Source organism: Stomoxys calcitrans, chromosome 3 (assembly GCF_963082655.1).
Source record: "Stomoxys calcitrans chromosome 3, idStoCalc2.1, whole genome shotgun sequence".
Taxonomy (NCBI): domain Eukaryota; kingdom Metazoa; phylum Arthropoda; class Insecta; order Diptera; family Muscidae; genus Stomoxys; species Stomoxys calcitrans.
Genome location: NC_081554.1, coordinates 73,416,217 through 73,443,596, shown reverse-complemented (window position 1 = coordinate 73,443,596; position 27,380 = coordinate 73,416,217). Strand labels below are relative to the sequence as shown.

The following is a 27,380-nucleotide window of genomic DNA, read 5'->3' as shown; positions in this document are numbered from 1 at the left end:
TTACTATTGTTGATCCATAAAATTACAATTTACGTTGTTTTCTTTCTTAGAAAAAGTGCCAATGAACTTGTGACGTCCCATGTTATTATTTACTCTAAATGTGTTTTTTGCTATTATCTACCTTTTACGTTTTTAATTAATACAAGCCATTATTTTTCTCAATCAATTACAGATTAAATTTCCAAACACATCATCGGAGATAATGTTCACACCTACAAATAACTTACAAGTGAGAGAGAAAGATAAAAGATAGAGAAAACAAAGACAACTTCAACAACACTTTCTAATTGAGAAAGAGTCAGCGAGAGAGAGAAAGCGCAAGCGTGGCCAATTATTATCTCAAGATTAATGGAATAAACAACAACAAAATACAGTTACATTATTGTTATCATTGAGCGCGCTCTGGGTGCTGTTTGCAAACACCTCGGTGCACACACATAAAAATACTCATTCAGATGGGTCACCGTTTCAGTAAAGCAGCTGCAAACAATATTGCGCCAACAGCTGGCCAACAACTCATGAAAGACCAAGAATTAAGCAATCAAACAACAACAATACAAACAAATACACTGAGGCAACAACAACCATTTACATTTACCCCAAGCACACAGAGAATACCTATACCTGTTTGTAATAACAACAACAACAACACCAACACATTTGTTGGTCCCACTATCAATTTACAAATACAAGAGAGTCCTTCTGGCCTACAGGCAACGGCAATTGGTAGTGGTGTTACTACAGCTACCTGCTTGCAAAATACTTCAACGACACCAAACGTCGCCGCTACAACAGCAGCAACTGGCATTTTGTCGTCGCAGTCCACTACAAGCCTAGACTGCAGCAGTAACAGCTTGACTTCGGTCAATAATTTATCGTGCGGCCGTCAGATTATCATTAAAATTCAATTGGCCAAAATGGAAAACGGAAATGAAATAACAACATCATCATCATCCACCAACACAGCGCGTCAGGATATTTCTTTGGAAGCCTTAACAGCTGATTGTAATCTAAATTCCACGGAATTTATGACAGCAACCTCAGTCAGTGGCAGCAGTGGTGGTGCAGCACAATTTTTAAATCTTACCCTTAACAGTAATAGCGGTGTCACAACTCCAACAACTTTGACAAACAGAACTGCGGGCAGTTCTGCATTGACAATGACCGTTCCCACTACGAATAACAATTATTTGAATCCAAGCAGTAGTAGTAGCAGCAGCAGCAGCAGCAATAGTAGTACGCATTTTACATCGTCAACGGATGCACAGAGAGAACGGCTGGGACGTTTAAATACTCTTAATGAGGAACTTGTGGAACAAAATATAGTTGATATTGTTGAGTACTGTGAAGTTTTGCAAGATCAACAGCAGCAGCAGCAACAATCAATGCTATTGAATAGCAGTAACAGTGGTAATCAGGTGTTATCATTGAATGAAGGTGAGTAGTGAAAATTCAATCTATTGGGTTGCTCAAAAAGTAAATGCGGATTTTTTAAAAGAAAGTAAATGCAATTTCAATAAAACTTAGAATAAACTTTAATTAAATATACTTTTTTTACACTTTTTTCTAAAGCATGCTAAAAGTAGCAGCTGATAACTGACAGAAGAAAGAATGCAATTACAGAGTCACAAGCTGTGAAAAAATTTGTCAACGCCGACTATATGAAGAATCCGCAATTACTTTTTGGGCAACCCAATACTTAGCATTGACTTTATGCAGATATACCTAAGTTAGGTTATTTTGTAGGGCACGCTTCTAGTAATAACCTTAAGCTTCATTTCGCGCTATAAGAAAATAACAGTAAAAACCCCGACAAGGGAAAACTATGAGCACCACACAAGCTGGAACATTGAGTTCCGATCTGTGTGGTGTTCATTGCTGTCACGAGAATCTAAGTTGCGAGCTATCGGGCGGCTTCCACAGGTTGCGGATAGTGGAATGCTCCATACGGAGTAGCTGACAAGGATCGCTACCTCCACAACAATAACAACAGTAAAAACAAATGTAACCCAGAAATTCAATACAAAAGCAGGCCATAATGACCTACGCATTATATTTCATCTTAATGTCGTCGTTAAAATCTTTCATTTGTAGCGGATGCGTTTTTAGCATTTAAATCTATTAAATAATCATATTCGTTTAAATATTAGTTGACCTATTTTATTGAAAGAGCTCATTTTATTTTACTTGAACTAACTTTTGTTCTCGAGTGTAAAAATAAATTTTATTATTTCTATGAGTTAAACTTTAAAGTAAATGTTAGAAGAGAACCAATTATTTTGAGTGTTTACGTTTTGTTACTTTGATCTCATTATTGAGTGTATTTTGTTTATTTTTGTGCTTTCGCATAATTACCATAGTTACAATGTAACGTAAATGTAAATTAAAGAGAGTAGCCTCACTACTCTCCAATAAAAGCAGACACATTGAGTGATTATTTTGCCTAACTCTTTTCGCTTATGATAATTGTTTTTGTGATTATTTAGTTATCACTCAACAACTCTCAATTCTTGTTTGTAATCGTTTATTTCGAATTGTATGATCTTTTGTCATTGCTTATTTAAGAAGACACACCAGCCAAAAATTGTCATTCTTGGAGTTGGAGCTAATAATAAAGCATCAAATTAAAAATAAACCGGAGTGTTTTATTTAAAGCCCAAGATAAAAAATATAGAGTGGACGAAATTGGACATTTGTCTGTTTCGACCCTCCTTATAAAAAAAAAACTTATTAATTCCCATAGAAAATAAAAACGTTCTTGGACGGAGACGTCTGGCGCGTTATATTTTCGGAATTATAAAAATATAGTTAATAACATAAAAATATAATTAACTAAAATTAAAATAAAATATAATAATCCCCAAAACCCCCAAATCTTAGGATTAGTGGAATCTCCACGAACCCTACAAGTGGCGCCCAACAAAAAAAAAAAAAATCCACAATGAATAATTAATAAAATCACGAAAATTAAATTTTTTTGGCGAAATCAAAATTTTCGAAAAAAGTCAAAAATTTCATTTTGCCGTCGGCAAAACCTGAAATTCTGCTGCTAGTGATTTGTTGTTGTTGTTGGTTACGTTGGTACAGGTATCATTTGGTTGTTGTTTTGCGAAATTGCTGAGGGAAGTTGCTGATAAAAACTCAGAAAGAGGGTTGCCAAGTCTGTGTGATTTATAAAAGTTTTGGGATATGCGACGAAGCCCTAGAAATACACCACCTGTTCAGCGCGGTGTCGTAATGGATGGTGAAGTACCTAGTGGGTCAGGTGTAGTGCAAAATGCTGTTCCCCAACAGAATAAAGATCCGAATAGAAGTGGTAAAAATACTAATAACGTTCCTCCCCAAAATGAAGCTACAACTCCTGCAAGATCCTCAGCGTCCCCGGTGTTTTTCAATGTTACAGAGGAAATGTTTAGAAATCTCTTGGGTGGCTTAGCTGTCAGGGAAAGACCAAAAACCAGTACGTTTAGCACATGTTCATTTCGTTTTAGTGGAGACAGAAATTCTTCCAAAGTCGAAGACTTTATAGCCACTATATTGGTGTATAAGGAATCGGAGAGCATTGCTGATGTCCATGCACTTAATAGCCTTCCGTTACTTCTCGAGGGTTACGCTTCCACATGGTGGCAGGGTGTAAAAGACGAAGCTAGGACTTTCCAAGACGCAATCGATCTTTTGAAAAAAGCATTTGCTCCGCCAAAGCCAGATTGGCGTTTATATAGCGAGATCTTTCGGGAAAAGCAACGAAATTTTGAGTCTACGGACGCATTTGTATGCCGTAAAAGGGCATTGTTTGCCCAATTGTCTGAGAAATTGCCTGAAAAGATTATGATAGACATGATATTCGCACAACTTAGTATGCAAATCAGGGAAAGAATAAGCCGAATCAATGTTTCATCATTCCAAGAACTCCTAGCAAAAGCCCGTGAGGTTGAAATGTTACTCAGCGAAAGTAGTCAGGTCAGAAAAGACCGAAAATTTGACGATGAAGATCCTTACAAGAAACAGGTCAAATGTTCATATTGCCGTAAGAAAAACCACACGGTTGAGAATTGCTACAAGAAGATAGAAGCCGATAAACATGGCAATGTAAAACCGCCAGAAACAAAGCTTAATTGCTATGGGTGCGGTGCCTCTGGCTATTATAGGTCAAATTGTCCTTTTTGCAATAAGGAAAAACCAGGCACCAGTACCAGTAAATTGGATTTTAACTCCCTAAGCGCAAACGTAGCAGGACGAAACGTCCCAGTGGTAGAAGTTAATATAAATGCTTTGGATGGAGAAGCATATTTTGACACAGCGGCAAGAACAAGTGTTGCAGGGCATATTTTATTCGAAAAATTGAAAGAAAAAGGGTTGCCATTCAAAAAAGTCTGTGCACAAATTGTCCTCGCTGATGGAATTGTTCGTAACGAAGTAGTATATTCCACAACAGCAAGCATAATAATAGGAAAAAGGTTCAAACAAATTAATTTTATATGCCTTCCTAAAGCAAAGGGAAACAGGACTCTTTTGGGTATAGATTTCCTCGAAGAATGCGGTATAGTTCTGGACCTTGCGCAAAGAGCATGGTATTTTAAAGATGAACCGAGCAAATTTTTCCTCTTCAAAATGCAAGAAGCTGCTCCAATAAATAATATTATGGTTGAAGATTCAGAGAAAAAGTATAGAGATGATGTCAAAGAGTTTTTCCGAAATTTTGAGAGCTCAAATTCTAAAAATAATGACTATAGTCCTGGATATACCAACAAATTATTCGCAGATTGTTTGTCTCTGGAAGTAAACTCTGAGAAATCTTCAGACATATTCCCTCCTTTGAAAAGGCAAACCATGGAAGACTATTGGAAGGAAATCTTTGAACCCATTGAGTTAAATGCGATCGAATTTCGTTTGCGATCTAATGAGGCCATTCTTCTAAATGAGTCTGAAAAAGAATCCATTGAAAATCTCCTTAAAGAAGAAAGCCAAATATTTGAAGACATAGATGTTCCCATAGCCCAGGTAGAACACTATATAAACACGGGCAGTCACACTCCTATTTCCACTGCGCCATATCGTATATCTCCAAAAATGAAGATTTTGTTGAAACAAGAGCTTGAAGAAATGTTGAGGAAAAACATAATAGCAGAAATGGAGTCCCCATGGGCATTTCCGGTTGTTCTAATCCCAAAGAAAGACAACAAAATTAGGCTCTGCGTAGACTACCGTCGTCTGAATGCCATAACGACAACCGACACGTATCCACTTCCAAGAATGGATGACCTTCTGCAAACCGCAAAAACAACCCCTTTCATGTCCACGCTCGATCTCAGATCCGGATACTGGCAAATAAAAATTGCAGAAAGAGATAAAATAAAGACCGCATTCACCACACCTTTTGGAATTTACGTCTTTAATAGAATGCCGTTCGGTCTGAAGAACGCGCCAGCGACATTCCAACGCCTGATAGACAAATTTCGTACAGGGCTACCGAATATTACCATTCTCGCTTATCTTGATGACATTATTATATGTTCCAGCAGCCTACAATGTCATATAATGGATTTAAGACAAACCTTTCAAAGACTTAAAGCTTTTGGGTTTCATTTGAATCGGGAGAAATGCCACTTTTGTCTCCCGAAGGTGAAATATCTTGGCCACATATTAACGACAGAAGGACTTAAGGTTGACCCCGAAAAAACTCAAGCTATAATGAATCGTCCAAAGCCTAAGAATCCAAAACAAGTCATATCATTTCTACAAACTTGTTCGTGGTATAGACGTTTTATTCCAGGATTCGCAGATGTGTCAAAACCACTTTCCGATCTCACAAAGAAAAATGCAAAATGGATGTGGACAGAAAAAGAACAAAAAGCATTTGAAAAGTTAAAAGCTCTGCTAGTGTCACCTCCCATTCTAAAGCAAATAGATGAGGCTAAACCATTTAAAATAATGACCGATGCGAGTAACTATGCCTTGGGAGCTGTGTTGATCCAGGGGGAGAAGGAGGATGAACATCCTATTGAATATGCCAGCCGATTGTTACTTCCAGCCGAAAGAAATTACTCAACCACGGAACGAGAAGCTTTGGCGGTGGTCTGGGCTATTCAGAAGTTTCGTGGGTATATTGAAGGATCAGAAGTACAAATACTGACGGATCATCAACCTTTGAAATGGCTTTTCAGCTTGAAAAGTCCCACTGGCCGGCTCGCCAGGTGGGCGTTGCATCTTCAAATGTATAACATAAATTTTGAGTATACCCCTGGTCGTAAAAATGCTGTTGCCGATACTCTATCGAGACCTCCATGTCCTAAAGAAAGCCACGATGAAAATAATTGTGAAATTTGTTCCATAAGCATAGATTTTCCAAGGAAAGGGGCTGAAGAAATTAGAAAGGCACAGTTGGAAGATGAAGAGATTAAAGATATAATCGAATCGTTCGAAACGGACAATGAAAACGTAATTCGTTATATAAATAGAGGTTTTATTATGCAGGATGGAGTTCTGTTTCGATTTTGTCATGAAGAGGACTCCGAAAACGGACAGCTTGTGGTTCCAAAATCAATGCGAAACATAATTCTCTATAACCATCACGATGAACCTACAGCAGGTCACTACGGCATTGAACGGACTATAAGTCGAATTACTCCCCACTATTATTGGCCAAAAATGAGGTCGGAGATACACCAATACGTGAAATCATGTCTGGAATGCAGGAGGTATAAAGCCACAAATATGAAACCATATGGGTTACTTCAGACCGTATCCAGTAACCAGAGATTTGAAATCGTTGCTGTCGATCTTTTCGGGCCACTGCCAGTTACAAAGAGAGGAAATCAGTGGATACTAATTGTCGAAGATTTGTGCAGCCGCTGGACGGAATTATTTGCTCTACGAGAAGCGTCAGCTGAAAATTGCGCAATTATGCTACTAAATGAGGTATTCCTGAGGTACGGAATTCCAAGAAGGATTCATTCAGACAATGGTTCCCAATTTATATCGGCAGTGATGCAAAAACTGACATACTGCTTGAAAATCGCTCAAACTTTTACACCTGTCTACCACCCGGAGGCTAACCCCGTCGAAAGGAAAAACAGGGACTTAAAAGTGCAGTTATCTATTTACGTTGGTCAACACCACACATTATGGGATACAAATTTACCAGCAATCAGATTCGCCATGAATACGGCTAAATGTGCTACCACAAATTATACTCCGGCATATCTGACATTTGGAAGGGAACTTAGAACCCCAATCGAAATACAACATGATCTCCGTGCTATTGTGAATTCAGAAAATTTTATACCACAAATTACACCCCACCTGCTTAGACTTGCAGATACATTCGAAAGGGCCAAAGAGAACGAGGAGACCATGCAAGATAAAAATAAAACATATTTTGATGCAAAGAGAAATCCACAGAAGAAAATAGATGTTGGTGATCGTGTCCTGGTCTCAACACATGTTCTCAGTAACAAGAATAAGGGTTTAGCAGCCAAATTTGTGCCACGGCGTGACGGTCCCTATGTGGTCATCGACAAAAAGGGGTCAAGCACATACACAGTTGCATCAGTAGACAACCCAACCGTTCCGCTTGCTACATATCATGCATCGGATATATTTTTATATGATGGACGTAATGAGGTGCCAGTTTATCCCTTACGACAAAGAGGAAGACCAAGAAAACACAACACCATTGATACCAATAACAACCAAAACACAGCAAATCCACTAAACATCGCCAAACCAAGGCCAGAAGAAGCAAATCTTGAGCCAAAGGCAGTTAGTCCAGAAGCCAAAGATGAATCAGCCAATACTACCGAGGTGCCGCTGAGAAGGTCTCTAAGAAAAAGAAATCAACAACCCGATACTTAGTGCTGCCACATCATCAGAGCCGATTTCTGAGGCAGAGGGGGAGGCTGTAGCGGATGCGTTTTTAGCATTTAAATCTATTAAATAATCATATTCGTTTAAATATTAGTTGACCTATTTTATTGAAAGAGCTCATTTTATTTTACTTGAACTAACTTTTGTTCTCGAGTGTAAAAATAAATTTTATTATTTCTATGAGTTAAACTTTAAAGTAAATGTTAGAAGAGAACCAATTATTTTGAGTGTTTACGTTTTGTTACTTTGATCTCATTATTGAGTGTATTTTGTTTATTTTTGTGCTTTCGCATAATTACCATAGTTACAATGTAACGTAAATGTAAATTAAAGAGAGTAGCCTCACTACTCTCCAATAAAAGCAGACACATTGAGTGATTATTTTGCCTAACTCTTTTCGCTTATGATAATTGTTTTTGTGATTATTTAGTTATCACTCAACAACTCTCAATTCTTGTTTGTAATCGTTTATTTCGAATTGTATGATCTTTTGTCATTGCTTATTTAAGAAGACACACCAGCCAAAAATTGTCATTCTTGGAGTTGGAGCTAATAATAAAGCATCAAATTAAAAATAAACCGGAGTGTTTTATTTAAAGCCCAAGATAAAAAATATAGAGTGGACGAAATTGGACATTTGTCTGTTTCGACCCTCCTTATAAAAAAAAAACTTATTAATTCCAATAGAAAATAAAAACGTTCTTGGACGGAGACGTCTGGCGCGTTATATTTTCGGAATTATAAAAATATAGTTAATAACATAAAAATATAATTAACTAAAATTAAAATAAAATATAATAATCCCCAAAACCCCCAAATCTTAGGATTAGTGGAATCTCCACGAACCCTACACATTAGGTTTGTGACGAACATCTCAACAGAATAGAAAAATTCAACCATTTTAAAACACTTATAAGTAGTATATCAGTGTATCTTTATCCCTGGAATTTCCTAATTCCATAAAAAGTCCTTGCACAAGTTGATCTTCTACGATTTTTCAGAAAATTTCTTACTATTAGTAAGAACAAGGATTAATAATTTCAAATAGGCTACCAGAAGATGGTACCTTAGTTCAGGTAGTTAGTAGCGGCTTAATAGCACAGCCTGTTGGTAAGGCTTCCTTACATTAACTTCTCATAATAGGATTTGTATTGGCAATGCAAAGATCTGTTTTAAAATCACTGCAAATTCTATGAAAAATTGTTTGATTTCAATGACTTTCACGTAGATTTAGGTAGATCTGAAACTTCTGAACCATCTGCTAATCACAGATAGCACAGTTTTAGCTAGCCATATCATAAATTTTCATCGTATATTTATTTTCATGTTTTCTTTTTTTCTCGTTGTTTTTCCAGAGCCCGAAATCGAGGCAAACGTTTGCTGTCGTCGCAAATCGAAATCCTTGGCTGCGAATGGTGGCGCCGCGAGTTCAACCTCCAAACGGCGATGTCGTAAATGTAGTTGTCGAGATGCATTTCGACGTATATTGGATCCTTCCCTTTCCAGGTCATCAAATAAAGCCCAAAAGCAACAACAACAACAGCAGCAACAACAATTGGAAAGGGAACGCAAAGAAAGACATTCCGTACCTAGTTTACCAAGTAATCGAATTTTAAATCCCTCACAAATGCAACGCAATTCAATGCATTCCACCACCCATGCAATGGCAACACAACAGCAGCAGCCCCTAACAGCGGCAACATTTGTAGTACCAACGCAACAACAGCAGGCCTCCATGTCTGCAACAACAACCGCAGCAGCAGGCAGCAACGCGGTATGGAATGCTGCTACAGCCACCAATGGCAATGATGTTATTCTACCACTGGCAACGCCGCCACAATTTGTTGTGGTTCAGTGTGCCATTGTAAATCCAACTCCCGCCACAAATGTCTCCTCGATTCAACATAGCTCCTGCAATGGCCTGGCTAATCTGGCCCCCACGACGATGACGCCCAACAGCAGCTTTCTATCATTAAGTCATAATTCCAACAATTCACCAATGTCGCCTGCTTCGTTGACAAACGAGGCTGTTAATGCTGGTCTTCAAGTTCCTCGTTCCTCGCTAGTATCATCCACACACTCCCCCTCATTGGCAGCAGCAAGTACACAATCTTCAGCAATAGCAACAGCCAACGCTGGTCCCATTGTACATTCGCATGTGGATTTTGTGCATTATTTGGTGCCAGATCTGGAGCGTATTACCAGCTCCAGTTTCTATTGGGGAAAAATGGATCGTTATGAGGCTGAGCGTTTGCTGGAAGGCAAACCTGAGGGAACATTTTTACTGAGAGATTCGGCCCAGGAGGAATTTCTGTTTTCAGTTACATTCCGAAAATATGGAAGATCATTGCATGCCCGCATTGAACAAAGTGGTCATCGATTTAGGTAAGTTTCAGGGGACAAATAAGAGTTGTTATAACCTCATCGGTTGGTCCACGGTATACACTCTGGTGTTGACACACTAGACGAATACCGGGTGGACCGGATACTTGGAGATACTGAAAGCCCAAGACATAAGGGATAAGGGAAAAAGGAAAAAGTTTCTTAGGGGGGATTTTTATCGCCGCTCCTATGTGTGGGAAATTATCCGAATCAGCGAGAGACCGAAACGTTCTAGGGAATAGCATAGGACTGGGCTAGACCTTAGGTCAGAATGTTAATGCAGGGAAGACTGAAATCTGCTTGTTTTTGGGAAAGATGATGTTGTAGCAGTGTGTTATACACCGAGGCGGCAACCCTTGCCGATGAAGGATTCCATAGGGTCAATCCAGTACGTACAACCGGTTGCCATGGGATTGGGGAAAGATGACGATTGGCCGATTCGACTTTTCACGTTTACTACACAGCACGATTTCAATACTTGGGAGTGATCTTGGTTAGGACAATGAAATGGAATTTCAGTTCTATAAAAAGCTGGAAATACTTTAAGCATTATCGGTTTGAATTTAAATAGTATACCCCCACCATAGGATTAGTATATCCCCACCATAGGATGGGGTATACTTATTTCGTCATTCTGTTTGTAACTCCTCGAAATATTCATCTCACACCCCACCCATGACATTTTTTGTCGATCTAGCGATGTCCGTCCATCCGTCTGTCTAAAGCACGTTAACTTTCGAAGGAGTAAAGCTAGTCGCTTGAAATTTTGCACAAATACTTCTTATATGTGTAGGACGGTTGGGTTTGAAAATGGGCCATATCGGTCCATGTTTTAATATAGCTGCCACATAAACCGATCTTGGATCTTGACTTTTTGAGCCACTAGAGATCGCAATTCTTATCCGATTTGGCTGAAATTTTGCATGATGTATTTCGTAATGCATTCCAACATCTGTGCCAATTATGAGGGAAATCGGTGCATAACCTGATATATAGCTGCCATATAAACCGACCTAGGGTCTTGACTTCTTAAGCCTTTAGAGGGCGCAAATCCTATCCGATTTCGCTGAAATTTTCCACGACGTGTTTCGTCACGATCTTGAATCTTGACTTCTTGAGCCTCTAGAGGACGCAACTCTTATACGATTTGGCTGAAATTTTGAATAAGGTTATGATTTTCAACATCTGTGCCAAGTATGAGGGAAATCGGTGCATAACCTGATATATAGCTGCCATATAAACCGATCTAGGGTCTTGACATCTTAAGCCTATAGAGGGCGCAAATCCTATCCGATTTCGCTGAAATTTTACATGACGTGTTTCGTTATGACGTTATGACAACAACTGTGCAAAGTATAGTTCAAATCGGTTCAACACCTGATGTAGCTGCCACATAAACCGATCTTCTTGTTTTCTTTTATCATTTCCTTTGTTTGCTTAAAAAGAGACACCAGGAAAAGAACTCGACAAATGAGTTCCATGGTGGAGGGAATATAAGATTCGGCCCGACCGAACTTAGCACGCTTTTACTTGTTTCTTTCCCTAAAAACCCAGCTATACTTTAATCTCAAAAATTCTTTTACTAGCATTATCGATTTGACTTTATTTAACATGTATCTCTTTCCTTCCATCTCTTTTAGCTTTGACTGTCATGACCCTTGTGTCTATACGGCTCCCACTGTTACCGGTCTCTTGGAACATTATAAGGATCCTGCATGTGTGATGTTCTTCGAACCCATGCTAACCATACCATTACATCGCAAAAACTGTTTTTCACTGCAGCAATTGTGTCGTGCCACCATTGTTTCCCATACCACATACGATGGCATATATGAACTCGAATTACCAGCCCGTCTCAGATCCTATTTGAAGGAATACCACTACAAGCAAAAGTTACGTGTCCAATTAAATGAACCCACCTACAATAACACCGCTCACTGCGAATAGTGCATAGACACAACGGCCGATATTAGCCGTCAACCAGAAGAGGTTTTACCACCCATAACCACCTATCACAAGGCATACCACGTTTCGCGCTATCAATATGAGCGCGATACATATCATCAGCGTTTTCTCAAATGGTATGATGAGAAGATGCGTACCCTTGAGGAGCATCAGAAGAAACTCCATAGAAATAAATGTGTGATTTTTTAAAAAGGAATCACGCTCACACACAGTATAACCCAATCAGAGTTATATATTACTCTTTTTTTTAATATAGAAGTAGATATTTTTTGTTAACCAAAAAACAAAAAAAAAAACAGAAAAACATAAAAACAAAAATTATGTAGACAGACAATCCCAGTGAATAATGAATGTATGAGAATATGAAGTCTAGCTGTAATTATATGCAGAACAAATAGTTTATTTTGGACTAAATCACTTCCAAAATACAAATGTAAAACTTAAGTTATAGCTGTTACTATTTATGAATGTATTAAAAGCATTATTTGCTCTAAATGTATGTAGTTCTATAACATACTCCGCGTAGTAGGTATTCCATGTGTACTATACTATATGTTTATAAAGAAAAAATTAGTTTATAAAACTAAGGGAATACTTTTGCAAATGAAAATTAACATCTATTTAATTTAAAATCTTAAGGCAGTCCATGTGGGTTTGGTAGTTAAAATGTTGGGTTTTTCTTCCACAAAAAAGGAAATTATAACATTTTGGCGCAGGTCCATTGTTTTTGAAGCAGTGTAATCAGATTTCTAGAATGTAAAAAAACAAAATAATTTGAAAAAATTTTTTAGTACTTGGTATAGTTGGTTCAAGCTAAGGAAACATAAGGCGTACAACACTCCAGTGCGAGACCCTAGGATATATGACAAAAATCTTATATAGGAAATGTCCGGTTAAAATGTCCATAGTCCCCTTTTAGAGGTTGGGATTATCTATGATATGTCTGTTTAGATGTGAGCTCTTATTACACTAGGAAAATTCATCATAAACTGAGCTCATCTAATCTCTCCTTCTTATAAGATCCTAGGGTACTTATGTAACATGGCAGTAAGCAGGTAATTAAAACCATGCCATGCCATAGGCTACCTGAGATGTAAAAACTCGAGTTTAGTGATTCTAAAGGTTTCTTATGTGGCCAATGATTATCATCCAATTTAGCTTAATGAACCTCTTCACAATAGCATAACTTTGATCTTGCCTTTACCTAGAAATCATCACAAAATAGAGCAAAAACTCGATAGGCAACTCTGGTTTACTTAACAAGCAGTTGTTAAACACAGTTTTGGCCCATTCTGAAAAGAGAGAAGAGAAGTACAGATGGGATGGCAAAGAAAAAGTGTAAGGCCTCAGATCTGATCTAGAAACGAGGTAAGGTAATGAAGATATATAAGAAGAGGATAGGGAGCCTATCCATAATGCCTTCATGTTTGTGCATCGAGGAAAATAACGCCTCCTAAAGATAAAAAGCTTGAGAACCTGCCGACCTAAACATGAACAAAGCAACTGCTGGTTTATATACAGCTTCTGCGTAAATGGGAACACTACTCTACTCAGTGTTTGTCAACCAGCAATCCTACGCATCTAATCACACATGACCATTACTAGTTTACTGTCAAAACCCTTCCATCTTGTAGTCCTACTACATGTCCAAGATCGAAGAAAACCCCCAAAAGGTGTCCTCATCAATTTCTGTAGAAAACATTATGCGTTGTTGTAACAGTGTGTTATACACTGAGGCGGGAACCCTTGCCGATGAAGAATTCCATAGAGTCAATCCGGTACGTACAAACGGCTACCATGGGTTTGCATCTTGTAGTCCTACTACATATCCATGAACGAAGAGAACCCCCAAAAGTTGTCCTCATCAAGACAACTTCTGCAGAAAACATTATACGTTGTTGTAGCAGTGTGTTATACACTGAGGCGGCAGCTCTTGCCGATGAATTACTCTATCGGGTCAATCCGGTGCGTACATCTGGCTGTCATGGGATGGCGTGATTCTTATCTGTGCTGCCATACTAATACTACATTTCCCATAAACATTCCGTTAAGGAACAGGGTATAACAGGTTATCAACGAGAGTGCAGTCCAATTAAAGTTTAAACTTTTAACGGACTGTTGCACTCCGTTCGAACTCGGCATGCCACATAGCGACTCTACTTGGCAGAGAGGTCTCAACATGTCAGAATGTGTTAGAAATGTAGCCAGCATTAGTAAGGAGATAAGTTGGATTAGGTAAGAGTGGCAGTCCTTTACAGTCTCACTTAGACAATTTTGAGTCCATTGTGATACCACAGAAGCGACAGACCAAGGCTTCTGGCGGGAATCGAACCCACCACCCCTGCACTGATAATCCAAGCAAGCTAACAACTCGGTTACCGGGGTGCCCGTAAGGAGATAATTACCGCTGAACATTTTTTCGTTATTCACGCCGTCCGGCGTTTTTACACCTTTCGTACAGGGATCGGTTATAACTCTTATTAATATGGTTGTTGCCACATACTTGTATGTGGATGTAGAAATCCTTGGGAGGCAGAGTCGTACCTGTGCTTAAATCCCATCTCTGGAATAATATAATAGTTCTCAGGCTTGCTCGCCTATAAGAGGATCGCCACCCGCACATGCAAATGTAGCTACAACCAACTTTTATTGTAAGCAATTTCGTCGTAAGACGGTAGGCCAGAATATACTGGCAGTTCGGCTCTCATGGACAGATTCCCACCTCGACTCCGCACTAACCATCTCCTACACTATGTTCAGTTGCAGGCTTGGGGTGTATAGCCCTCGGTTAAGCCATAGAGCGAGTAGGGGCTAGTGTGCCCAACTCCGGCTTTGAATCCGTCCTCAAAAACTCGACTCCGCAGCCCTGTTCAGTAGTTTTGCAAATGGCATTTACGCAAGAGGGGCGTCGTTCGCTCATCGAAGATATCATATTCATCCGCCTTCTCATCACTACCATCTCCTGCACTATGTTTATTGGCACAGTGTCTAACCCTCAAAGTATTAAGCCAGAGTTGGAGAGCGGTTCCGAGTTGGTGCTCAACTCCGACTTCGACTCCAGTCTCAAAAACTCAACTCCAGTCGACTCCGTAGCCCTTTTCAGTAGTTTTACAAATGGCACGTACGCAAGACGGGTGACTAGGCTAGTGTGCTCAACTCCGAACCAAACTCCGATGTCACAACTATAGGAATTTCTTAAGGGGTTGCATTTCGCTGACAAAGGATTGGCTTCTAACGCTTAAACAAGTGGATTTTCAAAGATCTTTGTGTAGTTTTTTGGGTTCTCCATGCTGATACCCTTCATGCTGTTGATACCCTTCTTCATACTTAATTAGTGTAATATCCCTTCTTGATGTCACAACTATAGGAATTTCTTAAGGGATTGCATTTTGCTTCCATAGGATTGGCTTCTAACGCTTAAAGAAATGGATTTTTGTGATGTATGAAAAGTGTGAAGGGACTGAGACCAAAATAGGGGACTCCCCAACAGCATTAGCTTAATCTGAGTATGGTAATGCCTAGGGATTTTGGACAGAATAGCGAGTATACCTTCAGAGTTATACATGACGTATGGGTTATTCCGCTCTAAGCGTCTCCCTAGGCATAAGATCTAAAGCTTCATGGTCGCAATATGGGTAGACATTGAGGATTTTTTGTGACAGATCAGGTTGTTGTTGTTGTAGCCACATGCAGATAGCGATCCTAGTGAAGCTCTAATAGAGCTATACCCATTAAACTGTAGGTAACCTCAGTTGGACCTGCCTCTTGTATTGTGAGAATGACGGCAAATAAAACCTAGAGAAATCAGTATCTCGGCCAACAAGTTTTCAACACATCAAAATTTTTACTTCTGCAACGCTGATGGAGGTCACCATAGCGCAGAGGTTAGCATGTCCGCCTATGATGCTTAAAGCCTGGGTTCGAATCCTGGCGAGACCATCAGAACAAATTTTCAGCGGCAACATTTGTGAGGTACTATGATGCCATTCAGGTTGTTGTTGTTGTAGCCACATGCAGATAGCGATCCTAGTGAAACTCTAATAAAGCTATACCTATTAACTGTAGGTAACCTAGGTTAGACCTGCCTCTTGTATTGTAAGAATGACGGTAAATAAAATCTAGAGAAATCAATAACTCGGCCAACAAGTTTTCAACACATCAACATTTTTACTTCTGCATCGCTGATGGAGGTTAGCGTAGCGCAGAGGTTAGCATGTCCACCTATGACGCTAAACCCCTGGGTTCAAATCCTGGCGAGACCATCAGAACAAATTTTCAGCGGTGGTTTTCCCATGTAAAACTTTTCTCCAAAGAGGTGTTGCACTGCGTCACGCCGTTCAGACTCGGCTATAAAAAGCAGGCCCCTAATCATTGAGCTTAAATGTGAATCGGACTGCACTCATTGGTATGTGAGAAGTTTGCCCCTGCGCCTTAGTAAAATGTTCAAGGGCAAAATTTGCATTGTATCGCAGATTGAAGCTAGTATTCGTAGCCGAGTTGGTAGCGAGTTGAAGGAAAACTCAATAGCCGACCGTTGGGCTTAAGCTTTCATATAAAGTACTAAAAGTCCATCTGCATTTGAAACACAAATTCATAATTAATTTGTTTCTCCCTCTTAACCATTACAATTTTTTTTTTGTTTATTCAGTCCCCTTTACATCTTCACCATTTTTACTACCAGCCCCGAATTTGTCAAAGATTGATTTATTTATCTGAATTTAAAGCACAGTTTAAGCAAGCATTTATTTATTATTTATTTTCCACTTTCCTCTTTTTAATAATAATAATGTATCTACATATTTATTTATTCTATTACTATTGGGTTGCCCAAAAAGTAATTGCGGTTTTTTCATATAGTCGGCGTTGACAAATTTTTTCAACGGCTTGTGACTCTGTAATTGCATTCTTTCTTCTGTCAGTTATCAGCTGTTATTTTTAGCTGGCTTTAGAAAAAAAGTGTAAAAAAGTATATTTGATTAAAGTTCATTCTAAGTTTTATTAAAAATGCATTTACTTTCAATTAAAAAAATCCGCAATTACTTTTTGGGCAACCCAATATTTGTTGCTTAAATTTTTGTTTAAGCAGCACGCCGCACAAAAATATTTTTTTTTTTTTTACAAATTGTAAATAACTTGAATACTTTCTTTTAACTAATTCTAATGCAAAAACAAAAAAAAAAACTATTTATACATACTCCGTAGCAGAACAGAGAAAAAATCAATACCCCTACAAATAATAGTCTTAGATGGTTGCTGTTAAATATAATATTAGCTGTATAGATTTATTTCGTTTTTCATTTTTTTTAACAATAATCTATAATAGATTTTTGTGATTTTTCTTTCATATATACATATAAATATATTTTTTTTTTTGTCAAAACAAATACCTTGTAATGGTAATTCAAACATATCCTGAAAACAAACTTACAAAGGAAATCTATGTTTATATTATTTTATGTACTATTTATTGTTTTTCTTTTTTTTGTTTGTTCTCTTTTTTGTAACAATTACCTTCATACTTCGTATATAAAATAACAATTTTATAATTGTTCTTATATATATACAAAAAAAAAATTATACTGCTATTTACATAGTTAATTTTTAGAAATTAAAACAAATAAATACATAGCATCATGATGTTTACTAGATCAAGCAAACAAAAATCAAATACAGATGCCTTGTTTTATTTCAATACTAGCCGAATTGGGCCCGCTCCGCTGCGCCTTTTTCAACTCTCTAATATCTTTTTAGGGTTGGTACACTTCGCCCTGATATTGTATATCGAATTCGTGCAAATGTACCCGCTCAAATCCTGGCGGTAACATCGGACAACATTTAAAGCGGTGGTGTTTTCCTATTAATCCTGTAAAAAATTCTCCCCAAAAGAGAGTCCCCTATCATTAAGTTTAAACTGGAATCGAAAAGTTTGGGTGGGATGGACCTCAGGGACTTTGTCCCGAAAATGAGTATTAACTTCCCGAAAGTCAATCAATTTAAACATCAAATATTGGGTTGCCCAAAAAGTAATTGCGGATTTTTTAAAAGAAAGTAAATGAATTTTTAATAAAACTTAGAATAAACTTTAATCAAATATACTTTTTTTACACTTTTTTTCTAAAGCAAGCTAAAAGTAACAGCTGATAACTGACGGATGAAAGAATGCAATTACAGAGTCACAAGCTGTGAAAAAAATTTGTCAACGCCGACTATATGAAAAATCCGCAATTACTTTTTGGGCAACCCAATACTTAGCATTGACTTTATGCAGATATACCTAAGTTAGGTTATTTTGTAGGGCACGCTTCTAGTAATAACCTTAAGCTTCATTTCGCGCTATAAGAAAATAACAGTAAAAACCCCGACAAGGGAAAACTATGAGCACCACACAAGCTGGAACATTGAGTTCCGATCTGTGTGGTGTTCATTGCTGTCACGAGAATCTAAGTTGCGAGCTATCGGGCGGCTTCCTCAGGTTGCGGATAGTAGAATGCTCCATACGGAGTAGCTGACAAGGATCGCTACCTCCACAACAATAACAACAGTAAAAACAAATGTAACCCAGAAATGCAATACAAAAGCAGGCCATAATGACCTACGCATTATATTTCATCTTAATGTCGTCGTTAAAATCTTTCATTAGGTTTGTGACGAACATGCTTCTAATTCCTCAACAGAATAGAAAGAATTCAACCATTTTAAAACACTTATAAGTAGTATATCAGTGTATCTTTATCCCTGGAATTTCCTAATTCCATAAAAAGTCCTTGCACAAGTTGATCTTCTACGATTTTTCAGAAAATTTCTTACTATTATTAAGAACAAGGATTAATAATTTCAAATATGCTACCAGAAGATGGTACCTTAGTTCAGGTAGTTAGTAGCGGCTTAATAGCACAGCCTGTTGGTAAGGCTTCCTTACATTAACTTCTCATAATAGGATTTGTATTGGCAATGCAAAGATCTGTTTTAAAATCACTGCAAATTCTATGAAAAATTGTTTGATTTCAATGACTTTCACGTAGATTTAGGTAGATCTGAAACTTCTGAACCATCTGCTAATCACAGATAGCACAGTTTTAGCTAGCCATATCATCAATTTTCATCGTATATTTATTTTCATGTTTTCTTTTTTTTTTCTCGTTGTTTTTCCAGAGCCCGAAATCGAGGCAAACGTTTGCTGTCGTCGCAAATCGAAATCCTTGGCTGCGAATGGTGGCGCCGCGAGTTCAACCTCCAAACGGCGATGTCGTAAATGTAGTTGTCGAGATGCATTTCGACGTATATTGGATCCTTCCCTTTCCAGGTCATCAAATAAAGCCCAAAAGCAACAACAACAACAGCAGCAACAACAATTGGAAAGGGAACGCAAAGAAAGACATTCCGTACCTAGTTTACCAAGTAATCGAATTTTAAATCCCTCACAAATGCAACGCAATTCAATGCATTCCACCACCCATGCAATGGCAACACAACAGCAGCAGCCCCTAACAGCGGCAACATTTGTAGTACCAACGCAACAACAGCAGGCCTCCATGTCTGCAACAACAACCGCAGCAGCAGGCAGCAACGCGGTATGGAATGCTGCTACAGCCACCAATGGCAATGATGTTATTCTACCACTGGCAACGCAGCCACAATTTGTTGTGGTTCAGTGTGCCATTGTAAATCCAACTCCCGCCACAAATGTCTCCTCGATTCAACATAGCTCCTGCAATGGCCTGGCTAATCTGGCCCCCACGACGATGACGCCCAACAGCAGCTTTCTATCATTAAGTCATAATTCCAACAATTCACCAATGTCGCCTGCTTCGTTGACAAACGAGGCTGTTAATGCTGGTTTTCAAGTTCCTCGTTCCTCGCTGGTATCATCCACACACTCCCCCTCATTGGCAGCAGCAAGTACACAATCTTCAGCAATAGCAACAGCCAACGCTGGTCCCATTGTACATTCGCATGTGGATTTTGTACATTATTTGGTGCCAGATCTGGAGCGTATTACCAGCTCCAGTTTCTATTGGGGAAAAATGGATCGTTATGAGGCTGAACGTTTGCTGGAAGGCAAACCTGAGGGAACATTTTTACTGAGAGATTCGGCCCAGGAGGAATTTCTGTTTTCAGTTACATTCCGAAAATATGGAAGATCATTGCATGCCCGCATTGAACAAAGTGGTCATCGATTTAGGTAAGTTTCAGGGGACAAATAAGAGTTGTTATAACCTCATCGGTCGGTCCACGGTATACACTCTGGTGTTGACACACTAGACGAATACCGGGTGGACCGGATACTTAGAGATACTGAAAATCCCAAGACATTTTTATCGCCACTCCTATGTGTGACTTCATTTGGGAAAGTATCCGAATCAGCGAGAGACCGAAAAGTTCCAGGGAATAGCATAGGACTGGGCTAGACCTTCGGTCAGAATGTTAATGCAGGGAAGACTGAAATCTGCTTGTTTTTGGGAAAGATGATGTTGTTGTAGCAGTGTGTTGAACACCGAGGCGGCAGCCCTTGCCGATGAAGGATTCCATCGGGTCAATCCAGTACGTACAACCGGCTGTCATGGGATTGGGGAAAGATGACGATTGGCCGATTCGACTTTTCACGTTTACTACACAGCACGATTTCAATACTTGGGAGTGATCTTGGTTAGGACAATGAAATGGAAGTTCAGTTCTATAAAAAGCTGGAAATACTTTAAGCATTATCGGTTCAACTTTATTTAAAATATATATTTTTTATACCCTCCACCATAGGATGGGGGTATACTTATTTCGTCATTCTGTTTGTAACTCCTCGAAATATTCATCTCACACCCCACCCATGACATTTTTTGTCGATCTAGCGATGTCCGTCCATCCGTCTGTCTAAAGCACGTTAACTTTCGAAGGAGTAAAGCTAGTCGCTTGAAATTTTGCACAAATACTTCTTATATGTGTAAGACGGTTGGGTTTGAAAATGGGCCATATCGGTCCATGTTTTAATATAGCTGCCACATAAACCGATCTTGGATCTTGACTTCTCGAGCCACTAGAGAGCGCAATTCTTATCCGATTTGGCTGAAATTTTGCATGATGTATTTCGTAATGCATTCCAACATCTGTGCCAATTATGAGGGAAATCGGTGCATAACCTGATATATAGCTGCCATATAAACCGATCTGGGCTCTTGACTTCTTAAACCTTTAGAGGGCGCAAATCCTATCCGATTTCGCTGAAATTTTCCACGACGTGTTTCGTCACGATCTTGAATCTTGACTTCTTGAGCCTCTAGAGGACGCAACTCTTATCCAATTTGGCTGAAATTTTGCATTAGGTTATGATTTTCAAGATCTGTGCCAAGTATGAGGAAAATCGGTGCATAGCCTGATATAGCTGACGTATAAACCGATCTAGAATCTTGACTTCTTAAGCCTTTAGAGGGCGCAAATCCTATCCGATTTCGCTGAAATTTTGCACGACGTATTTCATTATGACTTTCAAAAACTGTGCAAAGTATGGTTCAAATCGGTTCAAAACCTGATGTAGCTGCCATATAAACCGATCTGGGATCTTGACTTCTTGTTTTCTTTTATCCTTTTCTTTACTTTGTTTGCTTCAAAAGAGACACCAGGAAAATAACTCGTCAAATGAGATCCATGGTGGAGAGTATATAAGATTCGCCCAGGCCAAACTTAGCACGCTTTAAATTGTTTCTTTTTTTTTTAAACCCCAGCTATACTTTAATCTCAAAAAATCTTTTAATAGCATTATCGATTTGAATTTATTTAACATGTATCTTTTTCCTTCCATCTCTTCTAGCTTTGACTGTCATGACCCTTGTGTCTATACGGCTCCCACTGTTACCGGTCTCTTGGAACATTATAAGGATCCTGCATGTGTGATGTTCTTCGAACCCATGCTAACCATACCATTACATATTCGTATTCCATTTTCCAATACCTTTCATTTGATCCCGATCGGTCCACTTTTGATTTTGGGTGGTGTTTTTTGGGGTAAAGGGGGAGGGGTTCGCCCCCTTCCAAAATCAACAAATTATAAAGCCTATTTCTCCTTCCTGACCATATTTGCAATCTACTCCCGAATACCTTTCATCTGATTCCCATATTGTCATGATCGTCCAAAAAAACCTATTTTAGGGGGTTTTTGGGGTTGGGGCGCCCCCCCCAGTTACTCGGATCCAATTTTTTAAGTGAATTTCTTTCTCTACTCCTGAATAACTTTTATTTGAGTCCCATATTGTCCCGATCGGCCCTCTTTTATTTTTGGATAGTACTTTTGGGGTAAGGGGGAGGGTCCGCCCCCCTTCCGATATCAAACAATTATATAGCCTATGTTTCCTTCCAGACCAACCTACACAATCTGTGAAAATTTGAAGGTAATCTGTTCAGCCGTTTTTGAGACTATACGAAACAAACCGACAAACAAACACAAATTTAATTTTATATATAAGATTAACTAGCTGAACCATTTAATATAATACTAGCTGGCCCGATGTGCTACGCTACCAGAAACCTGCAGGAGACCCAAAATTTAGCACTCATTAGCCACTTTGGCCAAAGCAATTGTCTGTATCGCATGCCACATAAAAACAAAGTTTGCCAGAAACACACGCACAAATACAATAGAGTGAGAGATGCGCAAACGTTTTAGTATTCCTTCAGTGGATGTGATTGTCAACTTGGTCGACGGACATCGTGAATTGTTTGCAAATGAACACCACTCAGATGAGTGTCACATGAAGCCAAAGCAAGCAGAGGAATGGGAAATCATTGTTTTTTTGCACTTGACTTTTTAGTTTTGGATCAGAATTGCTTTTATCAGTGACGTATGTGCTCCCGGCACAGGATAGCTATGAGCACCACACAAGCTAGAACATTGAGGTCCGATCTGTGTGGTGTTCACTGCTGTCACGAGAAGCTTAGCTGCGAGCTGCCGGAACGCAGCTAAGCTTCAACTACAGGAGCTTGACGAGGATCGCCAGCTCCCCATGAAAATGTGGTTCAAAAGTGACAGATTTAAGCTGCTGCACAACAAGCCGATTACTGGCTTAGGTTAGGTGAGGTTTAAGTGACAGTCTGCCATCAGACTCACTTAGACGTTTTCGTCCCTTGTGATACCACAGGAACAGAATAAGGAAGATGCCCTCTAGTTCCTACTGTTGAACCATCCAGATCGTTTTAAAAAGCCCAACAACTTGCGAATCTTCACATCCACTAAATCAGATGTGATTAGACGATTAGACAGTGACCTGTCATGACGGACACAATGGCTGAGACGTCTGTTCTAGACAATGACAGCAAAGCAGTTAACCTCTTCAAGGCTAGATTAGGCCACATAGTTTTGGAATGCTCACAGCCTCCTCTTTGTGACCATCTATCATTCGTTGTCCTTCGAGCCTGGTCCTGAAAACTTAACTTACATGTCACATAGGGACATACCCACAGATTCCAGTATCGCTGGAATGTGTAGGGTAGTTCCTAGTCTCACAAGCTCGTCAGTTTTACAACTCCCTGGGATATCCCTGTGGCCTGGCACCCAGAACAGGTGAATTTTGAACTGTTCAGCCATCTCGTTGAGAGATCTGCGACAGTCGAGGGCGGTTTTTGTGTTCAGAAATACGTTCTCCAGGGATTTAATGGCTGCCTGGCTGTCTGAGAAGATATTTATGCCAGTCGTCATAATGACATTATAACTTAGCCATTCCATCACTTCCTTAATTGCATGGATCTCCGCTTGATACATACTGCAGTGGTCGGGTAACCTTTTCGATATGACCAGTTCTGTAGAGTACACCCCAAAGCTCATCTGGTCGTTTAGTTTGGAACCATCCGCATAGAAGTCTATGTAACTTCTGTTACCAGGGATATCGTAGTTCCAATCAGTTGTATCAGGAATATTGGTACAGTACTTTTTATCAAAAAGCGGCTCAGGCCCTTAAACTTGAGTGCCATATTGCCTGTACTCCGAACACTGATGAGGGGGAAGGCCCGTTTAATTGCAAAGATCTCCACTTATTACACACTGCAGTGATCCGGTAACCTTTTCGATATGACCAGTTCTAAATCTTTAGACCCCAAAGCCCACCTGGTCGTTTAGTTTGGAACCATCCGTATAGAAGTCTATTTAACTTCTGTTACCAGGGATATCGTAGTTCAACTCGGTTCTATCAGGAATAGTGCTAAAGTAATTTTTATAAAAAAGCGGCTCGGGTAGGGTGTAATCCGCAATGCCTGGAACATCGGGTATTGTAACAAGGATAACAGAGTGTTCATAGCCGCCACATGGCCAAAGAGAAAGCTCCCTTATCCTCACGGCAGAGGTCGCAGCAATTTGTCTAGCCAAAATGTCCAGAGGCATTAGATGTAGCATTAAATTCAGTGCATCAGATGGTGTTGTCCTCAGTGCGGCTGTGATGCACAAACAAGCCATCCTTTGGATCCGGTTAAATATTGAGCAGTAGGTGGATTTTGAAGCGCCGTCCAGTAGACCACAACACCATATAGCATAATAGGTCTGACAACTGCAGTATATACCCAATGCATGACACGCAGTCTTAACCCCCAACTTTTGCCAATGGCCCTCTTGCAGGTGTATAGGGCAAGAGTTGCCTTTCTTGTCCGTATGGTTCCAATCGACCAGGTTGGCTTTGGAGTGTACTCTAAAGATCTAAAACTGGTCATATTGAAAAAGGCTACCACCGACCACCGCAGTGTGTATCAAGTGGAAATCCTTGAAATTAAACGGGCCTTCCCCCTTATCAGTGTACTGAATATAGGCAATATGGTACTCAAATTAAAAAAAAAAAATTACTTAAAGAACTAATATGGCGAAAACAATTCATGAGTCACTACTACTATCGTTGGCTTTACCCAGTTTGTTATCGCGTGGAGGTGATAGTCAAATCTCCTTTACGACTTTTATTATCGTGAGTACCTTTAATCTCTCAGAACCGGGAATTTTTGGAAACAGCGGCGCAGGCGAGAAATTAAAAAAAAATAGTACACGTCCACTTCACGGGGGGGAAGGCCCGTTTTGTTTCCCCCAGACCAGAGCCCCAAAAACAGACTTCATGTTCGTGTAACCTGGGGACAATTTAGGGGGTGTGCCATTTTCCCCATAAGCTGCACTTTTGTCTACAGAACCATCGAGACTTGCCAAAGTTGAGTCTATCACCTCTGATCTATTTCTAATTTGAAAAGTAGGTGTATTACCAACCGTGCAAATTCTTAGGCCAGAATTTAGGATGAAACCAGTAGGGAAGGGCAATAGTCGGGCAGTGCCGACTGTATAATACCCTACACCTACCCTATAAGTACAATGTGTGAGCTATATCCAATTCTGAACCATTTTTGATGGACCTCGGCGAGCAAAAATATGTTCAAACTGTAATAACTACGGTTGACAAATGACAATATTATTGCAAATTACCCAAAATCTGACGAACATATATATGGGAGCTATAACCAATACTGAACCGATTTCCATGGAATTAACCAGTAATGTCGATAGTCATTAGAAAATCCTTCCTTCAAAATTCGGAGAGAGAATCGGGTAACAAATGACCAATTTATTGTATTATTACTGCAAATCGAACGAACATACATATATATGGGAGCTATATCCAAATCTGAACCGATTTTTATGATATTCACGTGTAATGTCGGGAGTCATAAGAAAATCCTTCCTGCAAAATTTCGAGAGAATCGGTTTACAAATGACCATATTATTGCAGTATTACTGCAAATCGGACGAACATATATACGAGAGCTATATCCAAATCTGAACCGTTTTGTTCCAATTTCAATAGTCTTCGTCTCTAGGCTGAAAAACACGCCCATGCCAAATTTCGTGAAAATCGGTTAACAAATGACCATTTTATTGCAGTATTACTGCAAATCGGGCGAATATATATATGAGAGCTATATCCAAATCTGAACCGATTATTGTCCAATTTCAATAGGCTTCGTCTCTAGGCGTAAAGGCACGCCGATACCAAATTTGAAGACGATCGGATGCAAATTGCGAACTCTAGTTTGTACACATATTAACATGGACAGACGGACATAGCTAAATCAGAAAGTGATTCTGAGTCGATCGGTATACTTAACAATGGGTCTATCTCTCTTCCTTTTGGGTGTTACAAACTAATTCACTAAGTTATAATACCCTGTACCACAGTAGTGGTGTAGGGTATAATCATAAATCGACTTACCACTTTTGTTTATAATACCGTACTTCCCAATAGTGATTTGAACGAGCTCGCGGGTACGGGTCTTCGTAGGACAGATATGCCGATGGGTAAGTAAGTAAGTGGGGTGGGAAGAACTGAATTTAAATTCTTCTTTCCTACAATATATGTCCTCACCTTGTCACCAGAGACCTGATTGCATACAATATAAGGTTCCTGAATTAGAACAATGTCTACCAAAGAGTAGAGAGCGTTTGCCTTCAGAATGATGCAAATTAATCCGTACCATTCTTAGCTTTCCAGCTCGAACCCTTTTTTACTTCGGGAACCGCACATAGCAAAACCGAAATGCGACCCATAGCCTCTTTATCTATTGGGTAGCATACAGAATTCTCGCCAATAGATTCCTTCAGAATCAGGGCGCCGCTCTCTGCACGAGGTTTTGTGGTAAGAACTTTTCTTTCGACTTTCTGCTTCGCCAACAGATTAGACAGGTCCGACTCAATACCTTCAGTCAGTATACATGCGATTGCCACTTGTCGGATCCAATCTTGAGCTTCGATCCTGGCCGGGGCGACTCGATCGTCTCAATTGCCCAGCCGAAGAAATCCTTGGATTTCAAATCTAGAAGTGTTGGTGCATCAGTTAAAACATGAAGAGAATTATTCATGCTGTAAATTCTTCATGAAATGATGACGGTCGAGGTACTTTCAATATGTTGACAATTTTCTAAGCTGGTCAACATTAACAAACGTTAGTAGCTGTTATAACAAATTGCGATCCGTTTAGACAATAATGAATTCGATAGCTTACGCCGAGCTAGTCAAGACCCATCTTTTAATCGTTTTCAATTATGCGGACATTTGTTTTCTTATCCAGCTATTCTATTCCATTGTTCAATGTAAACACATATTTATTTGGCTAACAACTCTATTTACATTTCTGGGAAAGATATTGTTTCATTTGCTCACGCAATTC

The 27,380-nt window shown here is 39.3% G+C and overlaps 3 protein-coding genes across 4 annotated transcripts in view; all 3 read left to right on the top strand.

Moving 5' to 3' along the window:
• Window positions 1–16,687, top strand: part of LOC106091982 (uncharacterized) — a 33,102-nt gene extending 16,415 nt beyond the window's left edge. For both annotated transcript variants that reach the window (XM_013258710.2, XM_013258711.2), the window contains exons 2-4: window positions 173–1,437; window positions 9,222–10,251; window positions 11,889–16,687. In XM_013258710.2, coding sequence (XP_013114164.2) covers window positions 456–1,437; window positions 9,222–10,251; window positions 11,889–12,195 — 2,319 coding nt within the window. In that variant the 5' untranslated portion in view covers window positions 173–455 and the 3' untranslated portion in view covers window positions 12,196–16,687. The remainder of the gene's footprint in view (window positions 1–172; window positions 1,438–9,221; window positions 10,252–11,888) is intronic.
• Window positions 1–27,380, top strand: part of LOC106091981 (protein starmaker) — a 368,113-nt gene that overhangs the window by 338,681 nt on the left and 2,052 nt on the right. The window lies entirely within an intron of this gene.
• Window positions 19,317–26,598, top strand: LOC131996053 (uncharacterized). Its single transcript, XM_059365486.1, has 3 exons — window positions 19,317–20,395; window positions 22,013–22,134; window positions 26,591–26,598. The coding sequence occupies exons 1-3, from the start codon at window positions 19,332–19,334 to the stop codon at window positions 26,596–26,598; spliced, it is 1,194 nt and encodes a 397-aa protein (XP_059221469.1). The 5' UTR covers window positions 19,317–19,331.